Source organism: Mytilus californianus, unplaced genomic scaffold, assembly GCF_021869535.1.
Source record: "Mytilus californianus isolate M0D057914Y unplaced genomic scaffold, xbMytCali1.0.p SCAF_6, whole genome shotgun sequence".
NCBI classification, from domain to species: Eukaryota; Metazoa; Mollusca; class Bivalvia; order Mytilida; family Mytilidae; genus Mytilus; species Mytilus californianus.
In genome coordinates this window covers 69,509,075-69,524,985 of record NW_026262712.1, presented here as the reverse complement: position 1 = coordinate 69,524,985, position 15,911 = coordinate 69,509,075, and the positions used below count along the sequence as shown (strand labels likewise).

The following is a 15,911-nucleotide window of genomic DNA, read 5'->3' as shown; positions in this document are numbered from 1 at the left end:
TAGAAAATGTAAGGAACTATATCTTTTTTCTACGCATTCACAATTTGTTTTGATCCGACATTATCGACGTCTTGACAACGCCTATTGTTGTATGACTTCAGAGAGTGAAATAACCACGTTTATTTCACATGTGAAATTATCGGTTTTTATTTGACTGGGAAATCAATGTAATTCAATGCTACCAATGTAATAAATATATATAAATGAACATAAGATACACATCGGTACAATGGACACACGGAGTTTGTACCTTTATATATACTTAGAATATAGAAAAGTGCTCTCGACCAATGAAATTGTAAGATATGATGCCTCTTAATTGTGAAGAATGAATGTAAATCATGTTCTTAGTAAGGGATTATCCTATTATTTGGGTCTATTTACAGTTCAAAACAAAGAGTTTCTATAAATGAGTTACAACTGCCCCGAAGCACATTTATCAGCATGATCAGATTGAAAGGATTTATCACACAGTGATTGAAACTGACTAAAAGTTGAATTGTGAAACAAACAACAAACTTAAAATAAGTGGAAGTTTACTGGTGCAGTAAAATTGGTACCGTGAATGTAACTATGATAATATTAATAACCTCAAATTACTAAGAAATTAAACAATATCAAAGCAATACAAAAAAGAAAAAAAAAGTTTAGAATAAAAATTAACCTAAATCTTTAGCTTTCCAAAACTTTGATTACTGGATCAGCTGTCGGGAAGATAAGTTATTTCCAATAGTCCGATAAAATAAAAAAAAAAAGAAAAGAAATTTAATTTTTGAACAAATTAAAAACTTTTAAAGCCATTTTATTTGAACATTTCCCTGACATAATGAAATAGTATTTGATGTAAAAAGCCGGACCAAAATATTGGCTGTGAAATAAAATTTAGTTGTAACTCAAATGTATTAATTGATTTAAAGTGTAAATAATAAAAAAAAGGATAATTCCTCACTAAAATATTACATGATTTACATTCATACTCACAATCAGTAAATATATACAATTCCAACATTTTCTTTGTACTGTTGTGTCGACTTATATCTAGAACGCATTTTTGTTAAAAATATTTCCCAAATGATAAGAAAGTCCTTACATCACTAAAACTAATCCATAAATGACATGCCTAAAAAGGAAGTCATGCATCAATTATAAACATTGCACTGACAAAGAAACTAATTCTTGAATAAAACCAATCAAGAGATCATTTAGGCCTTGAGCACTTTACAATATTCTAAGTTTGTAAGAGAATGTTACACCCCAGCTCTATTGTTATACTTCATAGTTTCTATTTCTGAAACAAGTGTAAATTGAATAGATCTTTTGTAACGAAGAACAATGGATTTTGACCACAGGGTGTGACGAGCGGGGTTTCTGGAAACCACTGCTACTACATCCCGAAAACACAGTCCATTGTTATTCATAACCATAGAAATTGATTATTTTTTTAAATAGCATGAACAAAAGAAATTACTAATAGTGTTCACTACAAGTTGTTACAAGATATTAAAAAAAAAACACATTTAAGGAAATTCAATTTGAATTTTCTAAAATGTGTTTTTTTTTTTAAATTGTTTCGATATTTGAAATTCAAATAGCGAAAAAAGTATTAAGCCTCTATTTTGAATTAAAAAAAAAATCCTTTAAATACTCCTTTGCTTGAAAATAAAACTTTTGATCCCCAGGGGTGGATTCAGACACTTTTAAAAAGGGGGAGGGGTCCCAACCTAGGTTAAAAAGGGGGGTTCCCATCATGTTTCCCCATTCAAATGCATTGATCGTCACAATAAGGGGAGGTTCCAACCCCCGGACCCCCCCCCCCCCACTAGATCAGCCACTGATCCCTGTCATATGTCTCTATTCTTAAGCATTGATCTTTAAATAAACAGAGATTCTAACTCCCGGACCTCCATCCCTGAATTGCCCCACAAAAAAGGGAGTTCCTGGATATTCAATCTGTATTTTTGTATGTTGAACGTGTCCGGTCCTCAGATTTCTAATCCAGACACACCTATTCTCAGTATGTCCAAATATGAATGTTTGTTCATATTTGAGAATAGAGGGGGGGTTATAAAACCGTAATATATAAAATACATTTATGATTACCTTCATTAAACTGATACAGGTAAGTACTTTGAGTTATAATATTGCCTTTATCTTTAGTCTCTTCTACAATGGCTACTAAATCCAACGCTTGACTCAAAATGTCGTCCGTCTTATACCCGTCCATATTGACAACTGCATACAAGGAGCATGATGTATTTTTTTTTGTAATAAGAATGCACGAAACGGTCAGCCTTGACCTGCTGATCCATATTAGCACAAGGATTTAACGGGAATATGCAAAACAGCAACTTTGACATTTGTAAAACCTACTCACTTGTCAAAGTTTGAACGAAAATAGCCAAAGTAAGGTTACTAGTGGGGTTTCATGTAAAATAAAATTCCTATAAATCATGGTTTGATATTGTTAATAAATAAGATATCCATTCTTTTTCATTTAGTTATCAATGTTAAGAAATATAGGGTTTATCATGGGGTGTAAGTTAGTTATACACCTCGGGATACGGCGTGTCTGGATAAGAAACCCCTCCGGCCTCCGGCCGTCGGGGTTTCTTATCCAGACACACCTATCTCTCGGTGTATAACTATTACATAATCCCTTACTTCATGATAAGAACTCGCTATCGCTCGTACTTAATCGTGAAGAAAGGGATTATCATTCTCTTATATATACACAATTAGGCGAGCGCCAAAACAAGGATTCGGAGGTTTTTAATGCACATACCTAACACACGGCTATATGATATATCATTTGAAAGGTCTTTTATCGTACATTCAGAATTGCCTGGTCGTCAAATTGGGAAATGGTCACATTTTTCTAAAAACGGCAAAAAAGGGAAAAAAAATATATGTCATAATTTGACGATATTGTTCGAAAAATGCAGTTTTAAAAACAAATTCATCTGCAATATAATATGAAATATATCATTTGATAAACTATAGTCTATCTAATTTTTGTTTCTGAAATAAAATTTAAAAAAAAAGTGTTTAAAATGAAAAAATCTCGTATTTTTGTGAAAATCATAATTTTTACGGGTATTGACGCAAAACGCTCGGTAATATTTAATTTTGCATCGAAAACACACAAATTCTATTGGTTTTATATTAATAACATATATAACTAGTTTTTTAAGTTCTAATGTCTCGCCTAGCATGTTTTTTATACCGACAAAATATTGATAAAACTATATTAAAACATATCGTAAAACTGCTTTAAAGCGCACATTTACCATGTTTACAGCACAGTTAAAAATATATGTTATTTTGGTCTCCTGTTAGTTCGACAGTTATAAATACATTATGATTTAATTGTCTTAAGCTTGCTAACCACGTCAAGGTCGAAGATCACTAGCAAGTTTTTTTTTTTTTTTTTTGTTTTTTTTTTAACTACCACTTTCATCGCATACGGAACTTAAGTATACAACCATTTATTTCAGCTGGTAGAGTGATTACAAAAACACAAAATTAATAATAATATACATATTTACATTGAATAACATTGAGGCAAATTAAAATTTATGTTGCCCCTTCGCTCAAATACTCTTTCGTTAGTCAATGATATCGTTTTCATCTTCATCATCGTCATTCATTTGATCTTCGAGGTCGATGTCCTCTTTAGAATATATATTTTGGCAGGTATCTCTACCCTGACATGGACAAAGCTCAGTGCAAGACATCTGCTGCTCTCGGCAAAAACATGACTTGCTACATATATATTTCCCCTTGCAAGAACATATTAAATCTTGCAGGAAATCGGACGTCATCATGCCTAAAAAGTAGACTGGATCCGGGCCATGTGAACTCTTTTTCCATCCGTATTCATAAGGAGACAAAGGATTTGGGTGATCGAGATGTGAGGACATCCAAATTTTCGTTTGAAGACATGACCGCAAAACATGTTCTTTGAATGCAGGTTCGTTTGGTGGCAATCGCAACAAACTTGTGTCTTTGCATGTTGCAAGTTTAACACGTAACTTGTTTAAGTCAACATGTGATGAAGCGAATTTGTCTTTTGGGTCATACAAGCTTGAAATAAGCTCTCTGGCTGCTGACAACGATGTGGAAAAATCCATCTTGTCAAAGTTTTGGAGATTTGTAAACTTACTCGGAGATTTTCTTATCAACTTGAATACAGTCTTTTTGCCAAACCCAAATATAGCGGAAGTGGTATCACAACCAGTTAAAGCATGAACTGCAGGGAGAATGTTAGCTAGTAAAGGTGAAAGAGATTTACTTAACTCATGGATTGGTATGTACCTTCTACAGTCCCTAAGAGAATTAGTTGACCCCGTCAAAAACCACATTTGTTCAGTCGACACAAGAACCTTGAAATAATGAACACAGAGCACAAGAACATCTGTATCGGAACACTTGACTATGATTCGTCCCCTTATATTCAACTGCTGAAAGATTTTATCAGAGTGTATAACATGAAGCAAGATTCTTGTGTCTGCTTCTTCGTGCGAACAGAAAAGGTCTGGGAGATCGATTACATGCTCATTAGAGAGTTGTCGCACTATTTCTGGATTGGAAAATGCACCGGCAAGAACTAAACATTTATTTTCCTCCTGGAACATATCAGACAAATTGCGGCTCAGATAATCACCAAGGAAAGTAATCAGAGCTTGCTTGTTTTTGTTGCTTGATAGAAATTTTTTCCAGTCTGGAACAGTTCGGCCTTCAGCGATATGATAAACTTTTTGCGTAGTTGTTGTTGCCGATCGTCTATGACGCTCTGCTGATTTTATGGAATGTTCAGTGTCATAGCGATCGAAGACATCAACAACCTTATCTGTGAATCGGAAGCATGATTGTACCTGCATAATGTAAGATTTGGCCAAGTCTCCAAATGTGGACATCCTTTTAACATCAAATGACTGAACTAAGCTCATGCCATCTCTTATTAGTACGGTAGCACTGTGGTCGAATGGAGGAATGTTAGGGACTGATCCTACTAAATATTCAAATTCATGGGCAAGATCAGACTTATTTGTCTTCCTCATAGTTCCATCGTCATGAAATAATGCAGTGGGAATGGGACAAATTGGATAGGATAAAACAGTTTCCACAGATACGTCATCTCTACATTTAGTTAGAGATAGTGCACGTCTAAACACAAGCTCGGGATTCAAATGACCTTTTACAACTTGCCCAGATTTGCATTTTAGTTGTACTTTGGGGTTCATATCTTCAAAGGTCTTCAGTCCTGATCTTTGGATGGGATGGTAAAAGCTACCTGCCTTGTCTGTTGATAGAGATGACTCAACAAATATCTTCATTTTAGTTCTTCCAGTTTCAACTGATTTTAACAGTGAATCTTCAATGTCGTGACTTGCATGGAGACCAGTTGAAATGTTAATAAGCTGACGGGGGTGATTATCAACGTCAAATGGATTTGTCATGTTTTCTGTAATATAAACAATTAGATCTTGTACATGTTTTTCATCCCTTTTCATTGCAGCTGGTTTTGCTTCATCGTGACATTGGTCATCAACCTGGACAAGACACGCACGTGCTCTCATTGCCGATGTTATCTGACTAAGCACATGCCTTGTAAGATTCCATCTTATCAATGAAGCCTTCTTCCTTGTTAAACCAACAATGCCACCGTCTCCTTTTGAATCTTTTATCACTGTTTTTTCTGTTGCCATGTCGCTCCAAACGCCATTGAACGATCCAACTTTTTGACGAACAGAGAAGAAACCCATCGAAAAAAGACCTTCTGCCTCAGTTGGCAAGTTTAGCATATCTAAAAGGTAGACAGGAGTCCATCTGGAATAATTGTTTTTGTTGGCAACAAAGAAGTAAGGAAGCATTGAGAAAATAGAATGCAAATGAAGAGACCAAAGGCCATTTCTTTCAGCTCGGATATTTATCAGCATAATTTCTAAAGCTTGTAGTAGCATATCCCAATAACGAAATGTAGGAGAAACATGACCACCCCATTCTCGAAACTCGTTCATTTTTGACCCAAGGTCGTCATTCAGAGCTTTTTCTAGACTTTGAAGCATGTCAAATGTACGGCCATTACTCGTAAAACTATCATGACACTCTGTGAGGCCTGCAAAAATGCTTTCAGGGATTTCTAAACAATTTTGTTGTCTGATCCAAACAAAGAACGAACAGATCCAAAGTGTCTTTAATGTCTCATAAAGGAGTGTGAGTCCTCTAACTGCACGGTTGAACTGTTTTCCTGAAAGCATTTGGTCTACCGTTGCAGCTGAATACACACCGGAATCAACTAGCAGGTCGCGGAGACCACCATCTCCCCATATCTTACCTATTGATGAAATAAAACACGAAAGGGTGTGAAAGCCACCAAGACGTAAAATGTGTGATTTAAACTCAGAAGGTCTATCCCATTTTACCTGTTGTGCCACTGCGTACAATTGTAAATCAAAAGTTTGAATAGAAAATGGTTGACCAGCCTTCTGGCACATATCAGCACACCTTTTCATTGTTGTATACACAGTGCCCATGTCGGAAGGTTTTGCGTCAATGATTGGCGGATAGCTGACAACATGATAAGTGGTACTAATATTCGAGATCTGCTTATTGAATCCAGTCCAGAATGGAATTTGTTGTCCTTCAAACGAAGGTTGTTTGTATGGAAGGTCAACAATAGTCCTTGATAAATTTCTAAGGAGCACCCAGATAAGATCAGAGGTTTCAGCATAGGGAAGTACACACGCAGAAAGCTTTGAATAAACGTCACTCTTGCGGCTAGGTTCAGCTCTTTGCTTCGGCTTTGTAAAGGGAGCACATGTGGTAAGGGAAAATACTTTCTCGTCTATTGGCAGGGTTTTTATGCGACCTCGGGCGACTTTTTGGTGTTCCAGATGCTCAGTTTCACCATTTATCTCCTCACATACCTGGAATACCGCTCTTGCCATTGAATGGAAAGTATCCTTTCCATCAACTGTTTCTGCATTGATGTCGACATTATCAGCTCCTTCATGTATGACTGAGACTGTGCCGTTATATTGGCGAACTCCACTGGGGATGTATGTATTGTTTTGAACTTGAGATAATTCAGAGCACGCAAGGCTTGTAAGGTATCGCCTTACCTCATGATATGATGCACAAAATCCATGCGAATGTAATGTCTCGATCAAAGCTTTCGAACCATGCATATGATGTAACTGTAATGCAAGGCCAATGTAAAGGGGTGATAAAGCTTTTTTGTGCAATGAAACTATACATTCAGATAAAGCTAAGCTTTTCCTTATACTTTCAAATGGAATGTCAGATAAATGGTTTTTAATATCTACTTGGCTGTGAGAGTCATCGATAAGCCAATTTATAAAGCCAGTCAAAACAGAAGGCACGGTCTCTATAGATTTCGATAAAGACATTTCATCAACTGAAGGATAAGTATCCATAGGGACAACGGCATTTTTGATCTCACGTCTGAGAATTGAAGCAGCTGAATATAATATTTGGTTTTCGTCGGTTTGGTCGTTTTTTGAAGTGCATGCAGACATCTGCAGTTTAGTAAACTTTGTTTCGGCCTTGAAACGAATAGCAGTTCTAACTGCCTCGGGCAATGTGAGAGAACTACTATATACGAAGTTAGACTCCCCTTGACCGTGATTTACATCAACCACAATATGTTCTCGAAAGTGATTTTTTAATCTGAGTTGAAGTCTATAAGAAGTGTATTTAGATGATACGTCTTCTGGCAGAAATGATTTATATTTAGAAAGGAGATAAGACAAGGAGAACACCACTTTGTGAACGAACAATTCTTCGCTGATAGACTCAACAAATGAGGTAAATGCTTTATCGTACATGGTACCAGTATTATTTTCATTGGTTTCTGCTTTAATTTCTTTTTCTCGCAAAAGGTATTTTGTTATGCAACCAGAGTGATATAAAGCATTTGATGTGAAATCTTTATCTGCAATTTGAAAGAGCATTTCATTGTCAGCATGTTTAGTTGCTGTTTCAAAAAGGCTTTGAACCCTCATAGACGAGGAAACACGATGAAGTTTTCGATCTTTTTTAAAGGTCTTGTTTTTACAAAAGATACAACACAAAAAATCTTGTGATAGCCTAGATCTAGTAAGGATATTTGGAGATGAACATGAACTTGTAGTTTCTGCTTGAGACTGCTGTTGCTGAACTTTTGCAGCAGATATACGACTTGATGGAGACGGTAGGTTGTGTTTGCTTGTATATGTCCTGTAACAAGTTTTGTGATATTTTATGTTGTTCATAATAATGTATTCTAATGTATCAACCTCACTCAAAAACAACCTAAACACATCATCTTGTCTTTGCCTTACAGCATTCATTAAGGTTGTAAAACCTCTATCAGTTGTCATACTGAGAGTCTCTTGTGTAATATTTTGACATATTATACAGCGTTGCCAATTTATGGACATGCGACCGCGCTTCATTGGAGGTGGCGCACATTTCACAGGACTTAGACACTCATCCATGATGAGTAATTGTGATAATATTTAAGAATATACTATTCTACAAAATGCAGTCTGCTGCTTACATATCACATACCAATACCGTTAGTAATGCTTAAAATGGTCTTTCGTTAACACATATACGAATATCTATTTAGTAATATGTTAAAACACGACTTGTGTTTTGGCAACTCAAATGTTACCTGTGCATATTAGATACTCGATTTATATAAATTTTGAGCGTCTGGGATGAACACGATACAGATCCGGAATACCGTTTAATAATGCAGATTTTAGAGAAGTCGTCAAACATTTATTATCCATCATTGAGCTTCGATGTGTGTCGCAATCTTTTCAAGGTATATGGAATTTATAAACACAAAACATATGAGAGTTTTAATAAGTCATTGACACCGACAATCTTAAAAAATATGGTATTTTTTTTACATTTGAGAGTTGGTCTGACAGATGACTCTGAATTAACTAATTTTTCATAAAATCTTCTTTTTTTTGGATTCGATGTCTTTTTAGAATGTAGTCAAAGCTATCTTAGATAAAAATGAATAATATATTTACAACAATGCCGATATATTCAATGTTAAATGTCACCGTATAATCCAAAGTATTTCGACATGCTCTAGAAGTTTTTCTTTCAATTGATACCAAAATTAGCTGTGTGTTAGATAGGTGCATTAAAAACCTTAACGAGAGGCTTTTTCTCAAATCGGCGCTCGCCTAAATAGACAATCGTATAGTATAAGTTGGTAGCCGCGAGGTTAAGATCTATGAATTATAGAGTCAAGTTAGAAGTAGAGACTTGTCGGTTTAGATTCGAATCCTTGTTTTCTCTTTGTTGTCCCTATTCTTTCGTTTTTCCGTTTTTCTTATTTTGCATGTTATTGTTGATATTATTGTAGAAGTAGCGGGTTTTGCCGTTTATTTTTGGATTATCATTGACCAATTCATGTACTTGAAACAAAAATATTACATTCAATTTGTGCATTTTTGTTTTATATATATAGTATGATTTCATTCTGTTTTACTACATATCTTTACAAATATTTATTCGCAAATATCTATGCGAGTTAATTTTGATGTGCTTAGAATTAGGTTTCTTGCTAGAAATATTGGTAATATACTTATCATATATTCTTTAAAATAAGTTTGAATATGTCTTATTTCGTAAATTACGGATAATATTCAGATGCATAATAATTTAAAGGCAGACGTGTTATGTTATATTTGAATTTCTCTAACCAATTAATTATGAACAGTAATGCATCTTTGAACATGATAACAGGGTTATTTATGCTCACTTACAATACCTTCTAATTAAGAAAAGACTTTGATTTTGAAAAGACATCAACACAATAGTTTAAGTTATAGATACAATGATAAGCGTTGATTCATGAAATACAAACCATTCGCCCTCCGGTCTCATGGTTACTTTTTCAAGAATCAACGCTTTTTCATTGTATCTATAATAATATTGATTGATTGTTGGTTGCTTAACGTCCAGTGGCAAATATTTCACGCATATTCAGGACGAGAACAAATTAACAATAAATACAATAGGTAGGTTATGTAATAGGGGCTTCCGGGATTAAGATCGGAGAAATTTAGACTGCCACGGGAAATGAGGGCATATTGGATAGGGACTGAAATTTAGCCTTGCAACAGGTCACCTACGGACCCCTCAAAGAGTTGTTGCAAGGGTTCTTTACGTGCAAAGAGCGTGGCACTCTCTTTACACGAGGCATCGGATTTAACGTCCCCATTCTGACCGGACGTGGCTGCAAATTTGTACATCCCGCACAGCCAAACGGACGCCCCACTTTAGCAAGGGTTTTACTGCCGGTCGGAGGAAGACCAATGGTGACCATACTTCTATTCCCCAGTCACCCTTGGGGGTTTGTATCTATAATACGTAATTCTAAATTTTAACCGATAATAAATGAAGTTCAGACGTTAAAACAAAAGAGAAATCGGAAATGAAGGAAGTAACGGAATTTGAAACTTTCTTGTGTAAACAAATAGTTGAACTTATCTCAAAAATGAATTATAATCACCTCAATAGGATATCCTACGACTTCAGAGACTTTTTGTGCAACCTTTTCTTCGAAGTCATCTGGAATGTCTTCGTTTTTTATGTTGGTGTGAATTATTATCTTAGGCATACTGCATACAAACTAAAGTCAAAAGTAAAAAAAAAAATGTATATTAATGTGAAAGGACAACACTTGGTGCAGCATACTATAAACACAGCATCTCGAATAAACAAGTATATGGGAACGACCATTTGATAATCTAGGGGCATTTTTCGGCATTTATATTCAAACAGTACGACGAACGTACAGATTATTTATTTTTTGACACAATGCTTAATGAATATTTATTTCATTTTCATGCTCAACTAATTCCAACATTTTCGGGTTTGTGATATTTATTTGCAAGCTACATTTGGAAATAAAAATGTCAGGCCATTTATTTTCAAATTCCTCCATGTCCTTCTCCTCCCCCCCCCCCCAAAAAAAAAATCAAAGTGTGTGTCCCCTAACAGTATGTAGCGAATTACGGGTACAGTATTGTGTTCAACGCACCATTGAAGTACAATGTTAAAGATGTAGTACTCATAAAGTTGTCCAAACTAGACTAGTGGTTTAATATGATGATCGATGTAGATCACTACAGATTTATTGTTTCGTATAAATTAATAAAATGTCAGTGTTATATGCATACATGTATATGTGTCTTTTTTTTATTTTTGCGTTGTGGTATTATGTTTGTTATAGTGAAAATCTTATTGTTTGGATTTTACGTATTGAAAAGTCTTCGACTAAAACGTTTTTCTATTTTTATTTCTTCTACAAAAGGTTGAATGGTATAGTGTGAAGATGGTGACTGAAGGTTGAATGGTATCTGTGTGAAGATGGTGAAGGTTGAATGGTATCAGTGTGAAGATGGTGAAGATTGAATGGTATCAGTGTGAAGATGGTGAAGGTTAAATGGTATCGGTGTGAAGATGGTGAAGGTTGAATGGTATCAGTGTGAAGATGGTGACTGGAGGTTGAATGGTATCAGTGTGAATATAGTGAAGGTTGAATGGTATCAGTACGAAGATGATGAAGAATGATTAATATCAATGTGAATATGGTGAATGGTATCAGTATGAAGATGTTGACGGTTGGATGGTATCAGTGTGAAGATGGTAAAGGTTGAATGGTATCAGTGTGAAGATGGTGAAGGTTGGATGGTATCAGCGTGAAGATGGTGAAGGTTGGATGGTATCAGCGTGAAGATGGTGAAGGTTGAATGGTATTAGTGTGAAGATGGTGATGGTTGAATGGTTTCAGTGTGAAGATGGTGACTGAAGGTTGAATGGTATCAGTGTGAAGATTGTGACTGAAGGTTGAATGGTATCAGTGTGAAGATGGTGAAGGTTGGATGGTATCAGCGTGAAGATGGTGAAGGTTGAATGGTATTAGTGTGAAGATGGTGATGGCTGAATGGTATCAGTGTGACGATGGTGACTGAAGGTTGAATGGTATCAGTGTGAAGATGGTGAAGGTTGAATGGTATCAGTACGAAGATGATGAAGGTTTAATGGTATCTGTGAATATGGTGAATGGTATCAGTATGAAGATGGTGAAGGTTGCATGGTATCAGTGTGAAGATGGTAAAGGTTGAATGGTATCAGTGTGAAGATGGTGAAGGTTGGATGGTATCAGCGTGAAGATGGTAAAGGTTGAATGGTATTAGTGTGAAGATGTTGAAGGTTGAATAGTATCAGTGTGAAGATGGTGATGGCTGAATGGTATCAGTGTGACGATGGTGACTGAAGGTTGAATGGTGAAGATGGTAAAGGTTGAATGGTATTAGTGTGAAGATGTTGAAGGTTGAACAGTATCAGTGTGAAGATGGTGAAGGTTGAATGGTATCAGTGTGAAGATGGTGAAGGTAGGAATGATATCAGTGTGAAGATGGTGAAGGTTGAATGGTATCAGTGGGAAGATGGTGAATGGTATCAGTGTGAAGATGGTGATGGTTGAATGGTATCAGTGTGAAGATGGTGAAGGTTTAATGGTATCAGAGTGAAGATAGTGAAGGTTGAATGGTATCAGTGTGTAGATGGTGAAGGTTTAATGGTATCAGTGTGAAGATGGTGAAGGTTGAATGGTATCAGTGTGAAGAGGCCGTCTTGACCTTGTTGTAGGATATGAATGATTCGTTCATTGTTGAAGACCCTACATCAACTGTCAAGATGAAGAACAGGAATTAAAGCCCTGTTCATTATTTTCTATGTTTTCTATGTATTGTGTGCGATTTTGTCCCTTGTACATTTACTCCATATCCTTTCATTTTCTAAGGTTTAATGGTATCAGTGTGAAGATGGTGAAGGTTAAATAAGTATTAGTGTGAAGATGGTGAAGCACATGGGTTTGTTACAATTTGCCGGGTTTCAATACTATCCATACAAACCCCGAAAAAAACACATGCGCATAGTAAACTCGGCAAATTGTAACAAACCCCTGTGGGTGAAGGTCGATACATTTTGTACAACACGGTGGGCATATAGATATACAATATGCACAGTTGTAGGTCACGCAAGACTTCAGCCTTTTAAGGTTCATGTGGACCCTTCGTCTAAAATGGCTGCATTTTCACCTCAAAATTTACTCTGAGTACAGACAAACCTGTGCATCTGGAAAAGTTTTAAGGCATAGCATGCCCTAGATAAATAAAATTCAAATATATTTTATGTTTTAGAAAATTAAAAACTTAACCGGATTTTGCAGTGCACTTTTTTTCATTCCTCCAGAAGGTGCCAAAATAAACTAAGTTGGGAAAGAGGTTTGAGAACTTCCCCACAGGTAATAATTGAAGTGAACTGTTTTGATTGACATGGACAATAGATGGACAATAGATACCTGACAATAATTGGTGATTTAAACTGTGTACCTGAGTGGACCATATCAAGTGAAACTCAACTGTTTGTTAATTTTATCATCTTCTGCAGGGACGAAAAAAAGTGCACTGCTAAATCCAGTTAAGTTTTAAATTTTCTAAAACATACAATGCATTAGAAGTTTATTTATCTAGGGCATGCTATGCCTTAAAACTTTTCCAGATGCGCAGGTTTGTCTGTACTCAGAGTAAATTTTGAGGTGAAAATGCAGCCATTTTAGCCAAAGGGTCCACATGAACCTTAAGGTTCATCATAACAAATGGACAAATATGGCCGTATTTTCACCTCAAAAACTACTCTGTGTACAGACTTACCTGTGCAGTTTGGAAAGTTTTAAGGCCTGGCATCCACTACATATATAAAAGTTAAATTAATTTTGCATATCAGAAAGATAAAATCTTTTTTTGAATATGATGGGCATTTTTTTTCCTTCCTGCAGAAGGTGTAAAAATAAACAAACACCTGAATTGCATTTGATACTCTCCACTCAGTTACTACCTTTAACTCACCTATAGATGTGTAGATATCTTTTGTCCATGCCAATCAAGGACAATCAATACAATACAATTTCAAATCAGTTGTTACCTGAGAGGGAGCATCTCAAAGTTATATCCCAACTTAGTTTATTTTTACGCTTTCTGCAGGAACGGAAAAAAATGCCCATCATAATCCAAAAAAGATTTTATCTTTCTGATATGCAAAATAAATTTAACTTTTATATATCTAGTGGATGCCAGGCCTTAAAACTTTCCAAACTGCACAGGTAAGTCTGTACACAGAGTAGTTTTTGGGGTGAAAATACGGCCATATTTGTTCATTTGTTATGATGAACCTTAAAGCCCCCTCCATGTAAGTCCATACATGCTTATTTCGTCAATAAAGGCAGGTTAAAGCAGTGGGTTAAAGGGAAGTCTTTCCGTATGCCGAGATCCCTAAGCATGTATACTTCCTTGAAAACTGACGGCGCAGCTGTTGTACAGTTGTACACAGTACGCCCCTAAGTTTGTGGTCGCCGGATATAGACACATGTGTGTTTGAAGCAGGAACAAAACAACAACAATAGTATATATTAGTTAATAAGCTTGAATTCTGAAATAATCATATAAAATTGATACCTTTCAAGCTTTTATGTGTATTTTAAGTTTAACTTTATCACTTTACCTGTAGGCTGTATTTTGTTTACATCTATTAAATAAATATATGGAAAGCTAATTTACTTAAAAGCATTGCATTGTCTGCCGTTTATATGATTTATTTGTTGATACGCTACAGATTGATTTTTTATGTTTATCGTAAAAATGACTTATTATCGTAATGATTGTCGCAAATATAAAATGTATCAAGAAGGTAAAACAGTCGAATGTGTAAATGATATAATCTAATTTTAATGAGGCTTGTATAGGGTATATTGGGATACGGGATATTTGCCATTTTAATTTTAGGGATATGGGATATTTGTCCTAAAAATAAATGGGATATGGGATATTGGTGCATTTTTAGGGATATTGAATTTCGAAAATGAAAAATGAAAAAAAAAAAATGTGAAAATTAAAAGTTAAGTACAGAAATATTTACATCTCACTTGATAAAATTACCAAAAAAAATTTACTAGAAAAAGTTATTTAAGAGTTTAGTTGATTTTCATTGAGTTTTGTTATTATAAAACACCCATGCAACCACGCATCCCAAATTGCATGATAGGACCCAACACGTACTATTGATATCACTATTTTAGTGTTTCGGCAGTTAAAGCTTGGGATTAGAGGCTCTGGCTTGGGATGGTCATTTTAGATGCATTATTTTAATATAATCAAATATGCAAATTATTCATGTATATATTGATATATTTATATTTTGATTCTTCATCAATAGGTCTAGTTATTATGACAGATCTGCCATCATCAGGGGTCCAACTGTCAATTTTATGTTAAAGTCTTCAACTTTGATCTACTAAGCATATCTCCAAAACTTTTATGTTTGCTATACGCAATTATTGGTGCAGCATAATGCCATTGAATATTTATACACAATCTTCGTCAAACTGTAATAAATGCCCGTTTCTTTATTTTACGTATATATGTAGGACTCTAAAATATCAAAGAAACCAAGTGCGATGGGGACGCCAAAGTGCGAGGGTCTGCGCTAAAGTGCGATGCCTCCATACGCTAAAGTCCGATGGTCCGCGAAATTATAGACGTAAGAAACGTAGTTGGATTATGACGTTAATAGTCGTTTATACAAACCAAAAATTAATATGCCGGAAGATAAATTAAGAATATTTGATTAACAACTTTTAAATCAAATGTCCATGACTTAATTTCAGACCTAACCGTGCTTTGTCGGCTGAAGCAAATGTGTTTATTTGGGGTGCTGGAAGAAGGACTTGTGTCCTGCAGTCGACCATTTTACTATATAGATACAAAATAGTATACGCATAGGTATCCTGTATCCTGCTTCTATTGGAAGCG

The 15,911-nt window shown here is 35.4% G+C and overlaps 1 protein-coding gene across 1 annotated transcript in view; it reads right to left on the bottom strand.

Moving 5' to 3' along the window:
* Nucleotides 1–13,925, bottom strand: part of LOC127704368 (MIF-like protein mif-2) — a 30,813-nt gene extending 16,888 nt beyond the window's left edge. The window contains exons 1-2 of the mRNA XM_052208401.1: nucleotides 13,758–13,925; nucleotides 10,547–10,666 (exon numbers count right to left, since the gene is read on the bottom strand). Of these exons, the coding sequence (XP_052064361.1) occupies nucleotides 10,547–10,666; nucleotides 13,758–13,790 (153 nt within the window). The 5' untranslated portion in view covers nucleotides 13,791–13,925. The remainder of the gene's footprint in view (nucleotides 1–10,546; nucleotides 10,667–13,757) is intronic.
* Nucleotides 13,926–15,911: the final 1,986 nt, after the last annotated feature.